Genomic DNA, 21408 nt, shown 5'->3' on the forward strand with positions numbered 1-21408 from the left:
GTTTGCAGTGGCGTGGGCAGAGGGGTGGGAAGGTGTGTGAGGGTGAGGCAAAGAGCTTGTCTAAACATTACAAGCGTGACACAGCTACAGGTCTTCGATTTTTAGACTTTCACAAACCACCAGTGAAATGTAGTCATCTGAATGTAAACAGAGAAGAGTTTCACTTTTCTCAATAGTATTTTCATTTTCACATGTATGTAGGAATGCAGTAATTCAAGGTTTTTAATCTAGAGCCTCAGTAAAGTGTTTGGATCCAAACTTGGCGTGGCTTCCCTAAGAACTGACTGGAGTCTGTCTCATCGTCTCTGTTACGGTGCTTTTGTGGAAAACCATCAAAACCAAACTCTCTCTGATAGAGTAAGGCTTATCCTTTGAGGTAAAATTCCAGGTAATTTCATTTGGAATTGAATTGTGACTTTAGAATTAGTTCACCTGATTTGCAGCAACATGGCTGGACCTAGAGATTGTCATACTGAGTGAAGTAAGTCAGACACAGGAGAAATACCATATGACATTCCTTGTATGTGGAATCTAAAACGAAATGATACCAATGAACTTACAAAACAGAAAGAGACTCACAGACTTGGAGAAGGAACTTATGGTTGCAGAAGGGAGATTGTTAAGGAGTTTGGGATGGTCATATACACACTGCTGTATTTAAAATGAATGACCAACAAGGACCTACTGTATAGCCCCTGGAGCTCTGCTCAGTGTTATATGGCAGCCTGGATGGGAGGGGAGTTTGGGAGAGAATGGATACATGCATATGTATGACCGAGTAGCTTTGCTGTCCCCCCGAAACTATCACAACATTGTTAATTGGCTATACCTCAATACAACATAAAAAGTTAAAAGTTAAAAAAATTAGTAAATTTAGTCAACCTGTCCCCTAACCCCTCTCTGCAAACACTCCATCATGTATCACTTTCAGGGTAGAGAGATTAGGATTGAAGGCATCATTTTTGTCCCCCCCTCCTCAGAACTGCTGTGGAATAGCATCCCTATTGCATATAACCTATTAACTCTGAAAAATGGTAGTTGTCTCCCCTCTGCAAGTCCTCTCCCATCTTCCTTTTTACTCTCTTAAGTCATTGTCTCAACATTCTTAGATGGTTCTATCCTGTGGCTTGAGCCCTGGGATATTGGACCAGATCTCATCCTGTCACTTATTTGTTGGCAGCAAAATTAGCTCACATCTCGCGCAGACCCTGCTCTCCTCCAGGGAAGCCTAGTGCACGGCTGGGGAGGCTCACAGATTCTAAAGTGTCACTTTATTGGTCAGGGGGTAGAATAATCTGTTTACAAGGACAGATTAACATATATAAATATATATTGCATCGTTGAAAAGGATGTATAGCTGTCAACCGAGAGATGTCAAGTGATTTGAAGGTGGTTTGCCTCTGTTTAGGTTAATGTCACATATATGTTCAGCACCATCTTGATCACAGGACAGTTATTATCAGGTTCAGTTATTATATATATATATATTATATTTATATTATATGTATATATTACATATAACATTTATTATATGTAATATATAATATATAGTAACTGTTCAGACAGTTTTTATCGTTTGTCCTCCAGCTAGCTTTTCTCCTTTCTCTGCGTATGGAAATCCTCCTCCACCTTTGAGGACATAATGATCTCATCGGTGAGGGTTTCCACTTTCCTTTTAGCTAACACCAGTGGCTCCACTGCTCTTCCAATGGCATTTTGTTATTTTTTATCATGAAAAATTTCAGACATACAATTAAAAGAAATTATATTTCATAAAACCCCAGATACCTGTCACCTTGTTTTATAATGAATAGCATTTTGCCATATTTGCTATTTTTTGTTATATTTGCCATATTTGTTATTTTACTTAAATATTTTAGAGGAAACACCAAACATCAAAACATTTAACCTATAATTATTTGTTCTAAAAGGCAAGGGCATATTCTTACTTAATTACCAAAAGCTCCTCTTGCTTAATATTTTGAAATGGTCCATACTTACATGTCTTCAATTGATCCCCAAACTGTAGTGTTTCAGTGATTGCCTCACAGTTCTTTGCAGTTATACATAATTGTTCCTCTTTCTTCCCTACTAGACCATGTGCTGCTTGAGGGCGAGGACATTGTCTTACACGTTTACTCCCCCCTCCTCTTACTATGCCCGGTGAGACTTGCATGGTAGACGATCAGGACACACTTGCTGGACTAACTGACCTGGATATGGATGTGCACTGGTTCCTGACTGATGCTCTAGTGCAGATCTGCCTGTTAACATTTATTTAAAAATTGTATCTTGCTGATACCCAGGATGCAAGTAGACAGATACCTAATAAAAGAAGTGAGTGCTTTTATTTAAAAAGAGAATTTATTTGGCTGTGCCAGATCTCAGTTGTGGCACGTGTGATTTCCATTTTCATTGCAGCATGCTGGTTCTTCAACTGTGGCATGTGGGATCTAGTTCCCTGACCAGGGATTGAACCCGGACCCCCTGAATTGGGAGCACAGAGTCTCAGCCACTGGGCCACCAGGGAAGTCCCAAGCAAGGAGTACTTAAAACCGACTTCAAATACTTCTGTAAAGAGAGGAGCTGTCAGGCATCACGCCCCAGTGACCAGCAAAATGAAGCCCGCAGGGCCACGTGAGGATGGACGGGCTGTGACGTGGCACGCCCCTGTGAAAGGTGTAGTCTTTCGTCAGTGTACTTGGGCATCCTCCAAGAGAGTCTGTAGCCGAGGCAGTGCATCACGCTGTGGATACAGCGCAGAGAGCGTGAGGTTCTGACTGGGCTCAATCAACTTTTATAAAAATGGGCAAAATGGGTCACATCAGAGTGGCATGTTCGCTCTCAGAGTTCACATTCCATAGTTTCAGAGTTTTCATGGACCAGTTTAAGATGCATGATTTTTAAAGCAGAAATTCTAATGGCAACATTACCAGCTTTTGCTGGGGGTGAGCCGCCCTTGGACTGAAAGAGCCAGGCGGGGAAGAATGGGACCATTAGACTATTGGTTGATGACTTAACGTTCTTCATGCATCTCTGCTCTAGAGATGTGTGAATGCCGTGACCTTTCCATCACGCTTTCTTCTTGTGCCCCTGCGTTTGTTGCAACAAAAGTCATATTCAGCCAAACACACTAAACTTTTTGAAAGAAATTTGTTCTGAAAACTCCTTTTTTTTCCCCATTTGATATTCACTTTTGACCTTGATTTCCCTTGAGTCGATGATGTGCCATTTTAATCTAAAATAAGCTGGTTAACCATGAGAGGGGAAAGAGCCCTGCTCCAGTGGTCAGAAGACCTGAGTTCTCATCCTGACACTAACTATGTGACTTTGGGTAGGTCATCTCCCCTCTCAGGGACTCAGTCCTCATCCATTAAAGAAGTACATTGCTGTAAAATTGAGTCTAAATATTTCTCTTGCCCTTTTCAGCTCTGTGATTCTAAATGACTTGCAGCAATGCTTAAGAATTATAGTGACGTGTGGGCATAACGGGGCGTGGGGTGGGGGAGAGGAGGGTGAGACAAACAGAGAGTAGTATTGACACATCTACACTATCATGTGTAAAATAGATAGCTACTGGGATGCTGCTATTTAGCACAGAGAGTTCAGCTTGATGCTCTGTGATGACCTAGAGGGGTGGGATGTGGGGAATGGGATGGAGATCCAAGAGAGAGGTGATACACACACACACACACACACACACACACACACACACACACACACACACACACACAGCTGATTGACTTCATTGTACAGCAGGAACTAACACAACATTGTAAAGCAATTATGCACCAATAAAAACAAATAGAATTATAGTGAGAGCAAATGGGACATTTTCAGAAAGCAAGGAAGCTTCCACTTAAATGAATGTTCTTCAGGAAAATTTCTTAGGAAGCACCAATAAAGGCTGGTCTCTAAAAAAGGAACCTAGCCCACTGGATTCACAAGATTTTCAAATAAAAAAGGAAGACTTTTTTTTGAGGGGCCGGGGAGGAAGATAGTGCTGTAATATACTATCCTGAGCCAGAAAATGTTCTCCAGACCAAGACATTTATCTGAAAAAGGAGACCATTCATTCACTGTATAAACATTTATTGAGCACCTCCTATATGATGGGGACTAAACTGGATTGTGAGAATATAGTTGTAAACAAGCCAGAGCACTTGTCTTCATGAGGCTCAGTCTTGAGATGAATCAGTGCTTGAGATGATTACAGATTGTGATGACAGCCATCAAGGGAATTGTCCTCAAGCGGGAGGAAGCCTACTCTGGGTCTGGTAGGCAGGCACTCCTCCTAGGAGGTGGTGTTCTCCTGGAGGTCTAAGAGATGAGAAAGAGTGGGCTGTGTAGAGAATCAAGGGAGAGCATTTCAGATGTGTGATTTCTTTAAGCAGAAAATGGAGCGGTCCTGGGATGGGACTCTGGAGGGAGACAATGGCAGATGCCCAGAGAGACCTGACGGAATCCTGAGCCTGGGCTGTGCTGGTGGAAATGAGAGAACTGAATAGATTCAAAGTAGACTCTCAAGATGGGAATGGCAGGGCTCGATAATGGACTGAGTGCGGGGAGTGAAGGGGAAGGGGAAGTCAGGGAAGGTGTCAAGGTTTTTGGCTTAAGGGACGGAGTGGCTGGTGCCATTTACTGAGATGGGGGCTCTTGGGGAGGAAGGATTTCTTGGAGAAAAGAATCAAGATTTGTGTCTTAAATACACTGCATTTAAGATACCTTTGAAATGCTTCAGGGGAGAGTCAAGTAGACAGAGGGATGCACAAACCTGGATCTCAGGGTAGAGGTCAAAGTTCACCCCAGCAATGGGAGAAGGTATTGGCATGAGTTGGTGGTCTTGAGCTTGTGGGGCTGTGGCTCTCTACATCAGCTACACGATGGACTATGTGGTGAGCTTTTAAAGAATGACTTTCCCAGGACCCTTTTCCAGAGCCCTGGATGTAATTGAGCTGATGGACATCCATATTTTTCAAAGCTTGCTGTTGTTGCTATTGTTGTCAGTCACTCAGTTGTGTGTGACTCTTTGTGACCCCGTGGACTATAGCCTGCCGTGCTCCCCTGTCCATTGAATTTTCCAGGCAAGAATACTAGACTGGATTGCCATTTCCTTCTCAAGGGGATCTTCCTGACCCAGGGATCAGACCCAAGTCTCCTATATTGCAGGTGGATTCTTTACCACTGAGCCACCAGCAGCAGCAATAGCAACAGATACAAGACAGCAGTTATCCATTCTTCATAGCTTCCTCCTGCTTGGAAGATCCATTCTTTGGTCCTTTATATTTTTAAAATAATTTTTATTACTTTTTGGCCATACCACGTGGCATGTGGGATCTTTGTTCTCCAACCAGGAATCCAACTCACACCCGCTGCAGTGTAAATGCAGAGTCTTAACCACTGGACCACCAGGGAAGCCTTCCTTTGGCCCTTCAGATGACATTTGGTTCTCTCAGTACCATGGCAGAGTGTCTGTCCTTGATTTAAGTCAGTGTGCCCTTTGTCCTCCAAGTCCTCGATTTCTGAAGGGGTATCTTGGGTGCTGAGGATTTAAGTACCTCTTCTTTCAGCCTCTCATTCAAATGTCACCCTGATGTGGTTTAGTGGTAGCAGGTACTTGTCATGGTTGAAAGATGAAGAACTGGTTTCTGCTCTTCATTCTCCTACAAGGATTCTGTTGTGGTCGTGGTGGTGGCTGTGAGGGGGCAGACATTCTAGAAGGAAAAATGCAGGGTTTTCTGTACAGATGCAACTGCAGATAGATGTTCCCTGAATTACTATAGGGTGTCTGCAGATACTTGGTAGCTCATCTTTGAGGATTGTTTCCAAAAGATCATTGAGGCTTTTCAGATTGCACCTGCTCTTAAATTTCTCACACACACTTGTGCTCCTCAAAGTCCTTTATTCTTGCTTATGACCTCCTATCACTGCCCTGAGGCACCAAAGGAAATAAATGTGTCCTCACATACCTGTGTACTGAGTTCACATCTCATACGGTCTACATGCATGGCATGCACGCTCAGTTGTGTCTGACTGTGCAACCATGTAGACTGTAACCCTCCAGGCTCCTCTGTCCATGGAATTCTCCAGGCAAGAACACTGGAACAAGTTGCCATTTCCTTCTCCAGGGGATCTTCCTGACCCAGGGATTGAACCCTTGTCTTTGGCCTCTCCTACATTGGCAGGCAGGTTATTTACCATCTGAGCTACTGGGAAAGCCCCTGCATATGGTCTCCATGAAAACCTAATGAAAGGACTGTAGAAAGCAGAGGCAAAGCTCATTAAATTTTCTTGTGACTGTGGCCCCCATAAAGCCCCACTATATAGAGGAACCATGTGAGATCATGGAGCCCTCCCTTCAACCCTCAGGGAATCTGCCATTCCCAAAATATGGCCTATTAAAAAAATAACTTCCAGAGACAATTCCATAAGCTTTCTTGTTAATGTTTACAGCTGTATCAACACCACACCAATACTTTTTTTTGGGTATGTGTATGAACAACAGAATCCATGGATCTAAGTGTCATGAGTACTATGTAATTCTCAAATCGTGAACCTTGTAAGATACAGCAAAGTGTATTGATGGAAGTTTGTTTAGGGTAATGGATGAGCTATTAACTTTGTAATTGAATCCTTGCTGCTGCTTCTGCTTGTCTTGAAAACCAGCCTGATGCCTTGCAGGGCTTAGTCCTCGGGTCCTTCATTCTGGTGATCTGAATTTTTTTAGTCCTTTGTAGCCGCTGAGAGAGGAAGGGAGATGCTAGGATCCAGCATGGATGGTGCCACGCAATGTGTAGAAAACTTAGTCTGCTAGGACCTGAACTGCATCCTGATCCATGCTGAGGTGGTCAATAGCTGAGATCCACAGGCTAGTTGTTTTATCTCTGTACGTCTCGGTGACTTCATCTGTGAGCACCTTATTTTCTGGGGCCTGGGAGCTGTTTGGGATAGTCTCTGAAGGTCCTTTGGCTCACCCAGTAATGAATCCGCCTGCAATGCAGGAGACCCAGGTTCGATCTCTGGGCCAGGAAGATTCCCTGGAGAAGGAAATGGCAACCTACTCCAGTATTCTTGCCTGGGAAATCCCATGGACAGAGGATTTCTGGCAGGCTACCGTCTGTGGGGTTGCAAAGACTCAGACGTGACTGAGTGACTAACACAGACAAAGGTCCTTTAGATTTCTACAATCTATTTGTAATCTGGATTAAAATATCATAAATGGTGGGGAAAACAGCCATCAGTAAACAATGAGCTTTCCTAGTTTGTGCTGATCATTTTTCTCCTAGTCTTGGCCCCTCGGTTGTAGCACGCCCCAGACTTAACACTGGCAGGAAATAGGGTGGTGGGTGCATTTCAGTTAATGGACCTTAGTTGGAACATGTTTGGCTGTGGAGGCAGCTACACTCCTATTACCAAGCCTTGGCTTCCTGTCTGTTTTCTTTGGGCTGGGTAGGCAATGAAAAAGGAGACAGGAAAATACATTTGGGGGCAAATAAAATAAGGAATTTGTCTTAGGAGGACAGCTTATAGTTGGGAAATTCTAATGCTGGGCTTAACCCTGTCCTGATATATCTCTCTTGTCCTGTACTAAGTGGGTGAGGAGGTGTTCTTGCTACTTGTAGAATTGACCTTCCCATTCTTAAAGGCTCTTAAGAATCCACCTTCAAGGTTTATTCTATTATGGATAGTACTCCTGATGTCCTTAATTTTTTCCTGCAAATTCTTATTCTAATCATCATCTTAAATGGCTCTTCTTTGAATTAGCTTCAGTTGCTTAACATTTTACTAAACTTGGGGCAATATACTAGGGCTTCACTGGTGCAGAATATGAAATGTATTTCTGTTTAGCCAGTAGGCATAATGTTACTTGTTCACCACAGTTCCACTCTACAGATTTACAGTAAACTAATGTTGCATCAAGATTCAGATGTTTTTCTGTTAATATCTGCACCAAGGCAATACTATATTCTTTACTAAGAATGATTGGATGATTTTTTAAAAGTCTTAGTATCTTGGTTATATTTCAATTTTCATAGTTCTTTAATATCTAGAATTTCCTTAGATTTTACACTCGAATAAACTAGAAGAGAGACAAAGTGAGGTTTTTTTTGTTGTTGTTTTTTTAAAATAATGGATTCTCACATTCCCATGGTAACCCAAAGGGTATTTTTCAGTTTCTCTTACAGAACCACAGTACTCGATTTAAAATAAAAAAGCATTCTCTCTGATTAAGCATAGTTTATTATACACTTTCAGGCTTTGGCATATCACAAAATAGCCACATTCCTCTTGAGAATTTGAGTTTCCCTGCCTGTTTTTCTGTTTCCCTCTTAAAGGGGTTCTCAGTTTGAATTTTCATTTTTCAGAAAGGAGTCGCCATAAGGTACAGTTGTAACATAAAAGAGGAAAAGTCACTTATGGTCACCACGGAAATGTCCCTTTGACAAATGTGTTTGTCTCTGTCTCTGCCCCAAGTATGGCCCAGTATGTGTTCCATGCATAGACTCAACTTTCACGGGATGTTTCCTCCTTCTTGAAATGAGCAAACACAGTTCTGGACATGGTCACCCTTCCCAGCCTCACCAAGAGGCCAGAGGGGGCGCCCAGAGAGTCCCTTTTGGGCTCTGGTGTCCAGACCTCACCATTGACTCTTGGCCCCGAGTCACCCCTCTGGACCCCTCAGCTCTCCATTCAGAACCAAGCCAGGGACACTCACCACGGAATGATGTTTACAAAGCCCTTTGAAATGGAAGACATTATACAGATGCTTCATTATAAAAATCAGTGTTGCAAATTCCTTGGCTTACCCCTCCCTCCCCCCAGTATGTATGTTCACGTATCTATTTAGCATGGTCAATTGTTCAGCTAATTAATATGCTTTTATTTTATGATTTGCTATTTCCAGGGCACAGACAGAAGCTTGATGACTCTAAACCTAGTTTGTTCTCTGATCGCCTCAGTGATTTAGGGCGCATTCCTCATCCCAGTATGAGAGTAGGTGTCCCGCCTCAGAACCCACGGCCCTCCCTGAACTCTGCACCAAGTCCTTTTAATCCACAAGGACAGAGTCAGATTACAGGTAAGACAGACTCCTAGGTCTCACTTGCGCAGACTCCGGCAGGCTGGGGGTGAGGGGCTTCCAGATGAGACGCGTTCACTTCACATCTCCTGGAGCTGGGAAATGGCTTACGATGAAAGAGATCGACACTTGAAGATACTGACCTTCTTCTCCTTTTTTTTGTTTTTGTTTTTCTTTTTAATAAAAAGCAAATACCAATATTCACTAACTTGGGGATAAAGCTTGGGGGAGGTCTCTACGGATGCTGTCCTCCGTAGTGATGTCAGTCTGAGCAGAGGTGGGATAGTTATACCATGCTCTCTGGGAGAATGTGTGTTGTAAGTTTCTCTATATTGTGTCCAGGTGGTGTGGGGGATAACATCACACCCTCACTATTTAGAAAATTAGTGTTACTGGCTCAGATTTGGGCTTAAGTTTCTTACATGTATAACTATTTCATTAAGTGTGCTTGAAAACTGCCCAGGGCTAACAGGAAGTCTTGATTGGTGGTTACAAGGCAAGACCAAGGAGCGGCTCCTTGGGCAGACGGAATCCCACCCCCACCCCCGCCCATGCCTGTTGAGCTCCCGTTCTTCATGCGACATTTCTCTTCATGCATTCCAGTGTGCTTCTTGCTTTACTTTTCTTCTTAAAAATGAACATCAGCATCGCATTACAGACTAATCATTCACATTTGGTGCATTAAGACTCCCAACTCTTTTTTTTTTTCATCCTATCTGGCTTGGGCAGATCTTACTGTAGGACTAGTCTGATTGCTTTTATGTCTTGGTGATAATAAAGTGTGCTAATCATTGTACATCTTTAATTTGCCATCGCAGTATGGAGAGCAGCAAGGAACTCATAGATCACCTAGTTACTATTGTTGGCAGAGGGACCAGATGGGAGGGAAAACGATTCAAAATACAATGTATGATAAACCTGGATCATTTCAAAGGGTTAGTTTTTGTCTGTAGCAGTTAGGTTTTGAGTGTCCTTAATGGTTTGTAAGCATAATTGTTTATAAACAAAATGACCTGCCTCTCCTTCTCTCCTGCCCATATTAGATATATATCTTCTTGGATATTTACTTATGTTTCTGTGGGTCTGTATTAGTCTGAAAATTTGGGTATGCCTGAGTATATATGTTTAATATAATATAGAACTATAAAATATATAAGCACTGAAGAGAAACAGATACCTGTGTTAGGGAAGATCCTTAGAACTCTGTGAAGAAGAGTCATGTGTTAGATTTAAATAAATCTCCAAATGTTGAAATGTAGGAGTCAGGTCAGTGTGTTCACTAGACATGGGTCCTTGATAAAAATGCCAGGGTGAAATTCACACTAACTTGTGAATTTGAAGCTTGTGACTCTAGGTACTGATGCATTTAAAGTAGTGGACTTCTTAATTTTTTATTGATGTATAGTTGATTTACAGTATTATATTAGTTTCAGATGTATAACATGGTGATTTAAAAATTTTATAGATTATACTCTGTTTATAGTTATTATAAAATATTGGCTGTATGCACTGTGCTGTACAATATAGCCTCATAGCTTGTTTTTTATATGCAGTAGTTTGTTTAAGTGGTGGATTTTATATTAGTGATTAAGGGTCATAATAGCTGTCCTTTTGTCTTTATAGGAATCTTTAGATTCCATGTGTGTAGAACCATATGTACACATATATAAATGTGTTTATACATGATTTGGAAGGACTATGATGGCTAATATGATATATATAAGAAAAATATATGTTCTATGATTTGGCAATCCCTGGGTTCTTTAAATGTGTGATTTTTGTATTCTGATCCTTGGTAGTGGTTTAGTTGCTAAGTCATGTCTGACTCTCGTGACCCCATTGACTGTAGCCCACCAGGCTCTTTTGTCCATGGGACTTTCCAGAAAAGCATACTGCATTGGGTTTCCATTTCCTTCTCTAGGGGATTTTCCCAACCCTGGGATCGAACCTGTGTCTCCTGCATTGCAGGTAGCCTTTTTACCACTAAGCCATCAGGGAAGCCCAATTTGATCCTTAAATGTTTACTAATTATATTTTGCTAATGACTGATGCCTTTAAAATGGTCTTCGGAGCTTGTGTCTTGCTAGATTCCTTTAAGAAGAATCTATTTTCTTAATAGTGATCATGGTTGTATAGTCACTATGCGCTCCCACTTGCGAGCATAAAAGGCAAGCTGAACTCCCAGAAGAGCGACATGAAGTTAGGAATTATAAATTGAGGAAGCCCTAAGCCTTCCATGTTTCATGTTACTGTGTCTTGCAGTTCCTGGGGCTCAGGGTCCTAGGCACCCAGTGGGCTGGCTTCTTTGCAGCGCTCGTCTGACCTGTCACTGTCGAGGTCTTAAATGGCTGTCGTTCTGCCTGAGGGCCCAGGGCCTCCCCATAGTTTCCTGAGGAAGTTGCTTCCTCTGTACCTCTTTTTTTTTTTTTTAATGTTTCAGACATCTGTTGCCTGTCTCTGGGTGCTAGGAAACACCTAGTCTGTCAAAAATATCCACTTTTGATTCAGAATGTGGTAATAACAGTGGTGATAACTATGTCAGGAGATATTGCTCATGATAAGCACTATTATTTATTTATTTATTTCTGCCACGCCATGCAGCTTGTGGGATCTTAGTTCCCTGACCAGGGATCAAACCCAGGCCCTCAGCAGTGAAAGCGCCGAGTCCTAACCACTGGACCACCAGGGAAGTCCCCATAAGCACTGTTTTTAAACCCAAAATACTCTCTGGATGGGTGAGCTGCATCTAGAGGGAATAAAAAGCCGACTCAGCCCCTGGTGGACTGGGAAATCCGTCTAACCTTTGGGGTGGGCATTCTGCTACGCTGTTCTTCATTCCTCCAAAAAGTAGTTATTGAGTGCTTTCTGTTTGCCAGGCAGGGATGTAAGGGAACAAGATAGTCTAGTGTCTCTTTGCCAGGGGCTTGCGTTTTGGTGATATATAGTCAGCAATTAGGTCAAGCATTCATGCAAAATAATTTCAGATAATAGTAACATGAAAGGAGAAAATGAAAGGAGGATGAGAGAGAGAGAGCAGGGCAGAAGCTAATTTTGATTGGAAAGTTGGGAAAGGACTCTTTGGAGAGCTTTGAGGACGGAGTTTCTGGCCAAGGGGGAACTCAGGCCAAAACTCCCAGGGAGCTGCAAGTGTGGTGTGTTCAGGGGACAGGAAGGTCCCGGCAGGTGGAATGGAGTGAATAAGGGGAGTGGGCAGTGGCTGGATAACGGAGAGTCTTCCAGGCCCTGTTCAGGAAAGTGGGTTCTATTCTGAGCACAGAAGGGTATTATTGAAAGATGTGAAGCAGGCAAATGACATTATCTGATTCACATTAAAAAAAAAATTATTGGCGTATGATTACTTTACAAAATGTTGTGTTGGTTTCTACGGTACGGCACAGTGAATCAGCTATAATGTATACACGTGTCTCTTCTTTTTTGGATTCCCTTCCCATTGAGATCACCACAGAACACTGGTCAGAGTTCCCTGTGTTACCGTAGGCTCTCATTAGTCATCTGTTTTATTCACATGCGTTTAAGAACTCACTTTGGCTGCTCTGTGAAGCATGGGTCCTGAGGGCGCAGGGGCAGGAGCAGGGTCATCATTCAGGAAATGGCAGCAGGAGCCTGGGAGGGAATTAAGACTGGTTGCACTTCTCCTCTTTCTTCAGAACTCAGATCAAATTCTGGCACCTCTGTCAGGCCTCTTCCAGCCTACCCAAGTCAAGTCCAGCGCTCCACACCACTGCTGGACATGGTGACAATTCTCTGTGTACATGTCCATCTCCTCCATCAGGCTGAACTTTCCAAGTCCAGGGCCATGTTTTACTGATCTCTGTGTCCCTGCTGTCTTTGGTGGTGCCCGCTGCTTGGCGACTTGAGGTTTGGTGAAGAATGAATGAGCAGGTGTTTGACTTCTTCTTCAGGAAGGGTGACCTGTTACTATTCTGGCTCAAATCTTTTTTCTAGTACCTATTTGAGTGGATTGCTACTAGCTGCTGCATACTGACAGTCCTGCTGTGACTACTATATATGGTGTAGCAGGCATTTCTCACAACGGGTCTATGAGATAGGTGGTGATGTGAAAACTGAGGGTCTGAGAGGCTGAATAACTTGCTCAGTCCCACCTACACTCTAGTGAGTCGTTAATACAGGAGTTAGGGCAAGATCCACATGGCTGGAGGGTCCTATGCACTCAACCTCCAGCATCTCTGGGAGGCTGAAGTGAACTTCTCTCCTGTCCCTGTTTGCTCCCATTTCAGACTTTCATTTGTGCAGCTCTTTACCATTTACAGACTAGTTTTACACAAAGTTCTTACTGAAGCCGTAAAGCAGTTGTGAAAAGCATGATTTTTTGCAGGTAGAAGAAGAGGACTCTTCAAGAAATGTGTTGCTCTAGGCTCCTGGGCTAGTTTAGTTGACTTTGGGTTCCAGACTCTTAGTGGGCAACCAGCCTCACGGCCATTGAGTTGGGCAGGTTGCTGACAGTCTGACACATGTCCTAAGGGACCAATGTCTTTTTCTTTCTCCCTCAGATATTTTTTAGGACCCTTAGGGACAAAAACGTTCATAAAAATGATGCATTAGGAGTATCTGAATTATGCTTTAAAAGGCAGCATAATTGTTTTTGATCATTAATGGACAGTTATATATGAACCTATACTCAAAGTAACCTTTTAGGGGTATCTTGGAAAAACCGACGTGGCAGGCCTCATGTAGAATGATGTGGTCTTATTGATGGTTACCTTGACTGAAGTGAAGTCGTTTCTGTCCAACTTCAGTCTGATTCTGTGTTCCCCTCCTTGGCAAACATGCTCCTTTAAGCATTAAGAGGATCCCAGAAATAGAGACACAGATGAAGAGAGCAAATGCACGGATACCAAGGCGGAAAGGTGGGGGTGGGATGGATTGGGAGATTGGCATTGACATGTATACGCCACCAGTACTACGTGTAAAATAGAAGACTCATGAGAACCTACTGTGGGGCAAAGGGGGTTCTCCTCCCTGCTCTGTGGTGACCTGGGGTGGGGGGAAGGAAATCCAAAAAAAGAGGGGCTACGTGTCTATGTAGCGCTGATTGACTTTGTACAGAAGGAACTGACACAACGCTGCAAAGCAACTATACTCCAGTAAAAGTTGAAGTAAAATAAATCATTTTAATAAAACGATGAAGGAGAATCCCCGCCAGCTGGGGTTCGCCGGTGCTGATGTTTGGCTGTCTCAGCCCTGAGTCTGCTGGGCTCGCACGAAACATTTATCAGCAAAGCCTCGTAGACACAGGGGAGCACAGCGTCCTATCCGAGTGCCCGGTGCCCCCGCGATTCTCTAGCGTGAAGGGAGGTGGAGGTGGAGTGGGTGGGGCTGCAGTGGCTGTGGCCCTAGGTGTGAGGAGGATGAACCCACGAGGGGCATAGTGACTGACCGAGCAGGAAGCACGACTGCGGGTGAGAAGGACTGTAGGCTGTGGGGAGCGGGAGTCCACTGAGGTCTCTCCTGCTTGTCGACCGCTGTGGTCCTACTCACCTAGAGGCATCTTTTGTCTTAAGGAACTGAAATCACCACCCTCGAGACAGGTGGTTGGAGGTACCGTTCTTTCACTTGGGTGGTGCTGAGTTTTCATTTCTGAGGTTACTGCGGAGTCTTGTCCTGCCTCCTTCCTTTGAGATCTTGTGGGCAGAATAGCCAGGAAAACTTGCTGCGACCACGCACATGTGTGAACAGGAAAGCTCTTTAGAGGAGGTCGCCCGTTACAATCGTCATGAAGAAGCATCAGTCCTGTGAGTGAACACGACTTCAGATCTCTTTTCCTAATAAGGAAAAGTGGAGTTCAGGTCCGGCTTGTGCTGGCTTTTGAAGGATAAGGCTCAGTATGATCCTGTGAGGGGCTGGCCATCAATGTGCCATGTTGTCCCCACAGCTGTTGACATCATCCATAGATGAGCTGCTTAAAGGTCTCTGGATTTCTGTTGGTTGAAATTCCCTTTTTAAATGAAGATGCTCTGGCTTTACTATGCTTTTACAAAAAGATGAGAAGGGTGATGTTCCAAGAAAAATCAAGTTTTTGAGTTCCAGAATCTTGTCATTGTAATTTCCTCCTGTCTGGAATACATAATGCTCAGTTAATATCTGGTTGCAATAAGGAGAATCCATCTCTTTGATAACACCTCACTCTCTCCTTCCCTAAGACTGTTCCATCTCTAGCCTGATTTCAGGACTGTGCCCAGAGGAAGTCTGGGTTTCTTTTTCTCCTTTGTTCCCAAAGCATCATCTTTCTCTTTTTAGCTTGAGCTTTACATATATGTCTATATGTGTACATACATGTATTTGTGTCTTCCCCTGTTACTCGTTGCCTAGGGATCTTTCTTTCCCCTTTTTCCTTTTTGCAATGGACTCTGGGCAGAATGATCAGAACAGGAGCCTAATAATGCCATATTAAACCTCCTGGACTAACCCAGGAGAGGGGCAAGTAGGGTATATAGTTGGATATAGGGGATGCTCTGACAGTATATTTTGATGTTGAATTTTGGATGGGTACCCAGGGCTTCAAACAGAGTCAGAGTATATTGTACTATGTAATATTAATAGCAACAACATCATATTACAGATGTTATCAGTTTGAAAAGTATTTTCATTCCATTCTTTTTTATTTTAATATATGCAGAAGTAGTCCAGGAATAAAATATTATGGCACCATTCCCAGTAAAGACCATCAGATTCTTTCCAGGGCTTTGTTTATTTTGATAAGGACTTGCTTTTTTAGCTGTTTGAAAACAGTTGGCTGTAACAGTCTTTAAAGGACAGATTTCACAGCAGAGTCAGTATTGTGAACCCTCTTTCACACATAAAAGAAAATGAGGTATCAAGAGGTTCTGGAACTCTCAGGGCTGAAATTATAAGTCAGTGTCCTGGGAAGGTGAAGTCTGACAAGGTCGTTTTAGGTGGAGAGGATATAGGGAAAAGGTTAGGAGAAGCGTACACCTTTGGGGCTGTCAGCAAGGTGAGTGGGTGGGGAAAGGAAAATGACTTTGAGCATCGCTGAGAACCCAAGTAAAGACAGAGGTGCGAGGAAGAGCCAGTCAGCAAATTATGTGATTGTCTCCTGCAGAGGTTGCAGTTTGTCAATAGAAGTGGGCTCTGCCATGGTGGATGGTCAGTGGGAATGGCAATTTCTCGTGGAACTCTGTAGGACTTAGTGCAAGTCAGGGAAACAAGAAAGATGTGAAGCCACTTGCCAATGTCTGGGAATGTTCTGGAGGCTGGCAGGTTAGGGTAAAGACAGAAGAATTTCTGAAGAGGATTTGGCTCATCTTGTGGCCTTGGAGAAAGAGCAGCGGCCCAGGGGAAGGTTAGGAGGAAGGATGGGGAGAAAACCAAGCTTCAGTTCAGGTGGAAAGTAGATGTCCCACGGAGAGGCTGAGGGTAGGTGGGAGCTCTTGGCTGTCCCCATCCTGTGACAGATGGAGGTCCCACAGCTTGCTCTGTCTCCTCCAGGGTTCCGGGCTGATCCCACCTCGAGAAAACACAACCCTCTAGCGCTGTCTTATCTGGGGGTAGGCGTTCACGTGTGCTCTGTTAATACATCCCAGGACTGTGTTGGCTTTTTGTCACCCCATCACACTGTGGTTTGCAGGCCATGAAAAAGGCTTGCTGCTTTCAAGGCAGCCTTCCTCCGGTCTGTCTGGGAGTTGACCAACTGCAGCACTGCACTTTTGTTCTTTGCCAGTTTCATTGTGTCACTTTTACCTCCTCTTTCCATCTCGTAGAGTTAATTTATAGCTCTGACTCTTCATCCACTATGTTGACTCTTCCTCCCAATTTCATCTCATCTTGAAGTTTAGGAAAGTTGCTTTTCATCCTTCAAGACTTTGCTAAAAATGCTGAATGTAACTAGGATTGTCAAGCCCTCGAATATACTACTGTGTTCCTCTTTCAAAGCTGACCATGACCCATGTCAATGATCACTTTCTGGTGGGCCTTTTAAGTACCTGTACATCCCATTAGAGGTAAGGTATGTACCTTGCTGAGGTCAAGATGCACAGCAAACAGAGGACTTTTCCCTTAACCTATTGCTCAAGTTATCCTGGGAAACAAGCTTTTAGTGAACCCATCCCACTTTCTGATACTCACTTTGGGGATCAAGTGTGAAGCGTTGATTGTACACAGGCTGTTGAAAGTGACTCCAGTGTTTTTAGTGGGCTGCAAGCAATGATCCCAAAATGCTAGTTGCAATTTAGATTTTACCAATAGCAATGCCATTTCCAGAAAAGGTAGATGGGGTGAAATAATGTAAAAGTATGATTATGTAGTAAACTTTAAAGGCATTATCTTCAAATATTTTTAATAACTGTCATATGGACAAGGAATCCCAGGTAGTGAACCTAAGATTAGGAGTGAAAAGAGTTCCAGGAAGACATGTTTTCCTTAATATAAAGAACTTTGCAGACCCTGCTCTGTCTCATAGAAGCCCTTTATCTGCCAGTCTCCATACATTTTTGCAATATTGTGGGGCATAGTTGATCCTGGAGCAGACACTTGAATTCATTTAAAGCAGTAGGTTGCTCTCTCTTATCTCCTCACCTGTCTTGGACCTTCATTTCCTCTTAAGCATGTTTGTTCTGCTCGTTCTATTTGGAGATTGTTCTTCTTGATAGGGAAGATTAAATCAAGTAGTGTTGGGTAATTTTCCTTTCTAACTGTCATCAGTAAAAATCATGCCCATTGTTCTCCAACTCTGGCATCTGTTAGCATCTCCTGGGGAACTTGTTACAGGTACAGAGGCCAAGGCTTTACCCCTGAACCAGAAGGTATGAGGTGGAGCCTGCCCAGATCGCAGCTGCAGGCCCCAGGCCCTTGACCTGGGGCTCACCTCGCCCACCCAGAGCCAACCTGCTCCAGCCCAGGCCCCTCAGGGGCTCATCCCCCTGGTCGGGCCATGTGCAGAGGCAGCTGTGTGCCTCTGGCCGCTTCCTGGTTCCCTAGGTGCAGCTCCTGAACTCCACCCTGGCCCCCATTTCAGCTGCTGTTTTCCCTACACGCCCTTCCCTGTGTGTCCAGCCCTGCGCTGGGGACTTCTGCCCTGTTTCTATCGTGCTGTTGTTAGAGGGAGATTTAAAAAGATGCGTATCTGATGATGTCACCCTGGACTTAAAAACACCCCCGTGACCTTCCACTGCTCTTAGTATAAAGACCAACCAACACCTCTTGCGTGGTCCAACAGGTTCTACATAGCCTGGGTCCTTCCTGCCTGTTTTCCACCCTCTTCTCACACTGTTTTGAACCTTTTGTGCTGGCTTTCTCACCTCTTCAAAAAAGAAACTGTACTACCTCTGTCTCCGGAACTCAGTGTATGCTGTTTGCTTAGCCTGCAGCCCTTTTAACCCCACCTGAGTATCCTCTGGACTTCTGCTTGCCATTCAGTTCTTGGCTTAATCATTGCATCATTAGAGAAGCCTTTCCTGGCCCCCAGGCATGGCTGGAGTCTTACAATGTATGTAACTTGGCATTCTTACAATGCCAAGGACATCTCCTTTTTAGCACTTTATCACAGTTATATGATTAGTTGATTAATGTCAGTCTCTCCCACCAAATTGTAAACTCTGTTGAGGGCACGCAGACTCTTTATTCACCATGTCTCTAGAACCTAGCAGAGTACCAGAGTAGGCACTCAATAAATATTTTCTGAATGAATGAATGAGTGAGTGATGGGAGACAGTTCTTAGAACCACAGATAATAGCATCATCTATCTGACAAAAGGACTCACCATGCCTGGGGACCTTCTGTGACACCCCAACTGCTATAAGCTCACCCCCTGGACATTAATAGCCTGAACTGAACTTGAATTTACTGCATTCACTTCAATATTGTGATTTAAACTAAGGCCACTTCCCCTGGCCAACACCACATCCCTATTATTTCTCAGGTTCTGGTCCTACCTATTTGTGACTAGTTCCCTTTCCTCTATTGCCTTTACACTGAGGCCCTAGATATGCTGTGGCTGAGACCAAGTTAGCTATGACATATGGTATACCTTCTTGTGTCTTCTATTAGGTTTTTCTTTTAAGTAAGGAAATTCCCTCATTTTCTGTAGGACAGTGATGAGCTCCTTCCAGCCCCAAATTGGTGACACTGAAAAGACACTTCTTTTTACCTTGTCTTAGCTTCCTTCTGGTTTTTCTTTTAATGTTTTGTTAGAGGTTGTGATGTCTTAAACTGAATCATTTCTCATTTTCTCTTCCACTGTTGTCTCCTAAGCTTCCTGGAGATTCACAGAGTCCCTCTCCTCCCATTGACTCCTTGTGCCTGGCGTACCCTGTGTGGTATCTGGTTTTACCAAACAGATTGCTGCTTTTTTGGTCAAATTTCAGCCTTTTTTTTTAATTGGTTTGTAGTGGTTTTACAATGTTGTGTTAGTTTCTACCTTACAGCAAAGTGAATCAGCTATACATATATCTCCTCTTTTTTTGGATATCCTTCCCATTTAGGTCACCATCAGAGCATTGAGTAGAGTTTCAAATTTCAGTCTTAAGCTCTGTGAATCGGTTGGGTTGGTCTTCTGCCAAGTGATTCTGGCCACCTTGGTCAGTTGGAGAGAACCCCAACTGGGGACACGGAGGGAGGTCAGAATCCTGCTTTTGAGGTCTTCTTTGCTGACATGGGTCACAAGCTGTGCAAAGAGAAGCACCCTGAGTGTCAGCCTGCCTCTCACAGCCACCCCAGATCAGTTCAGCTGGGCTTCAATAATTTCTGGTGCAGCTACCATCTCCAGAAAGGACTGAGTGTCATAGGGTACCCAATTTTTCAGGTGGTTAGAATCATAGCATTTTATCTTCAGAAAACATCTTAGAGGCCATCCATTCTCATGTTACTCCTGACAACAGCGACACGCAGAGAAGGTGAATCATTGGTGTTTGATTGCACAGTTAGTGCCAGAGTCCCCCCATCCAGGCTTCCTCTTGCATCCCAAGAAGCCTGTTTTCGGACCATGTTTCTCCTTGGTCAAGAGAACCAGAAGTGAGTGGGAAAGCACATTCTAAATGTCCACTTGGTTATTAGCAGGGTTATTAGAGAAGACATAGAACTTAGCATTTAGTATAAATGTTAGGAAATGGGAATGAATGGATGTGTGAATGAATGAATATGAATGAATGCATATGTTTGTATTATGAATGATAGTAATATGACAGAAATAGTCTAGGATAGGAAATTGTAAATCTGCCTCCCTCCGTTTGCTATTGACTTTGACCCTGGTTGCAACGGAGAGGCAAAATCTTCAGGAGAACTGTCTATGCAGTTCATGTTAAATACCCCAGTTTTCTGAAGAAATATTTGGGGTTTTTCCAGCCTGAGTTGAGTGCTGTTGAGGGGGAAGTGGGTAGAGGAGAAGGGGTGGATATGATGCTCTTCGAATGTGATGCTCCCCGAGTATAGCAGGTGCTCCCTGGGGGCACATGGCTTGGGCAGGAACCGCTGGCCACTGTCCTGCCACGTCACCTAGCAGCCCTCTGGCAGCACAAACAGGAAGGAGCCACTTGTGTGCTGGTTTGGGCTTGGCCCCATTGACTAGTTTCCTCCCGTCTCTGCGTGAAGCTGAACACCGCATCCAAGGTGCGCCCTGTTGCGAGCAGTTCTTAGGAAGCAGTCCTCCTTTCACACCTGTAGGTATCTAACCAGAGTGTTTACCAAAGGGGACCTGTTAACAGCAACTCCTGAGTTTCCATATGTACCTTTCCCCGGGCTTTTTTTTTTTTCTTTTTCTAAATTTGTTTTATTTTTTGGCTCAGCAGCATGCAGGATCTTAGTTCCTCAACCAGAGATGGAATTCACATCCCTTGCAGTGGGAGCACAGAGCCACAATCACTAGATCCCCAGGGAATTTCCTCCTTGGGCTTTTCTAAAGCTCTCTGCCCACTCTCCTCGCCCCACTTTATCTTATTCATTAAGAAAAGACTTCTGCCTGTTCTCCTAGAGTTACTTGTTTTTCCTCTGGTGCTTTTTTAGTTGACCTACAGTGCCTTTTTTTTTTTTTTTTTCTTCTAACCATCTGCCTCCCCCTTCCTCTCTTATTATGACCCTAAGTGTTCAGAGTTCAAGTGTGTAGACCTGAAATGTAGTGTCTCAGTCATTTGAAAAGTCTGGGTACTCTTAGATCCCATGACTCTTTACAAATCATTTCAGGAAATGCATGACCCTGCTTCATTTTCCCCACACCCATTATTAAATTTCAGAAACTATGGTCTAACTCAAAGGAGAGATCTTGCTTTTCTCACACCCACGGTTTAAATAAATGCCTGTCTCCATTTCTGCCTGATACAAAGACCACGTGAGATGCATG

General features: G+C 43.7%; 1 protein-coding gene and 1 non-coding gene across 5 annotated transcripts in view; one reads left to right on the plus strand and one right to left on the minus strand.

Moving 5' to 3' along the window:
- The window catches only part of RUNX2 (RUNX family transcription factor 2), a 232995-nt gene that overhangs the window by 165124 nt on the left and 46463 nt on the right, over nucleotides 1-21408 (plus strand). For 3 of the 4 annotated variants that reach the window (XM_061146847.1, XM_061146849.1, XM_061146848.1), the window contains exon 6: nucleotides 8906-9079. The exons of the other annotated variant lie outside the window; for it this stretch is intronic. In XM_061146847.1, coding sequence (XP_061002830.1) covers nucleotides 8906-9079 — 174 coding nt within the window. The remainder of the gene's footprint in view (nucleotides 1-8905; nucleotides 9080-21408) is intronic. 4 annotated transcript variants of the gene reach the window in all.
- On the minus strand, nucleotides 11696-11768 carry TRNAE-UUC (transfer RNA glutamic acid (anticodon UUC)). Its single transcript has one exon. It is a non-coding gene; the product is annotated as a tRNA-Glu (tRNA).

The sequence above is a fragment of the Dama dama genome, chromosome 7, assembly GCF_033118175.1.
Source record: "Dama dama isolate Ldn47 chromosome 7, ASM3311817v1, whole genome shotgun sequence".
In the NCBI taxonomy this organism is placed as follows: Eukaryota; Metazoa; Chordata; class Mammalia; order Artiodactyla; family Cervidae; genus Dama; species Dama dama.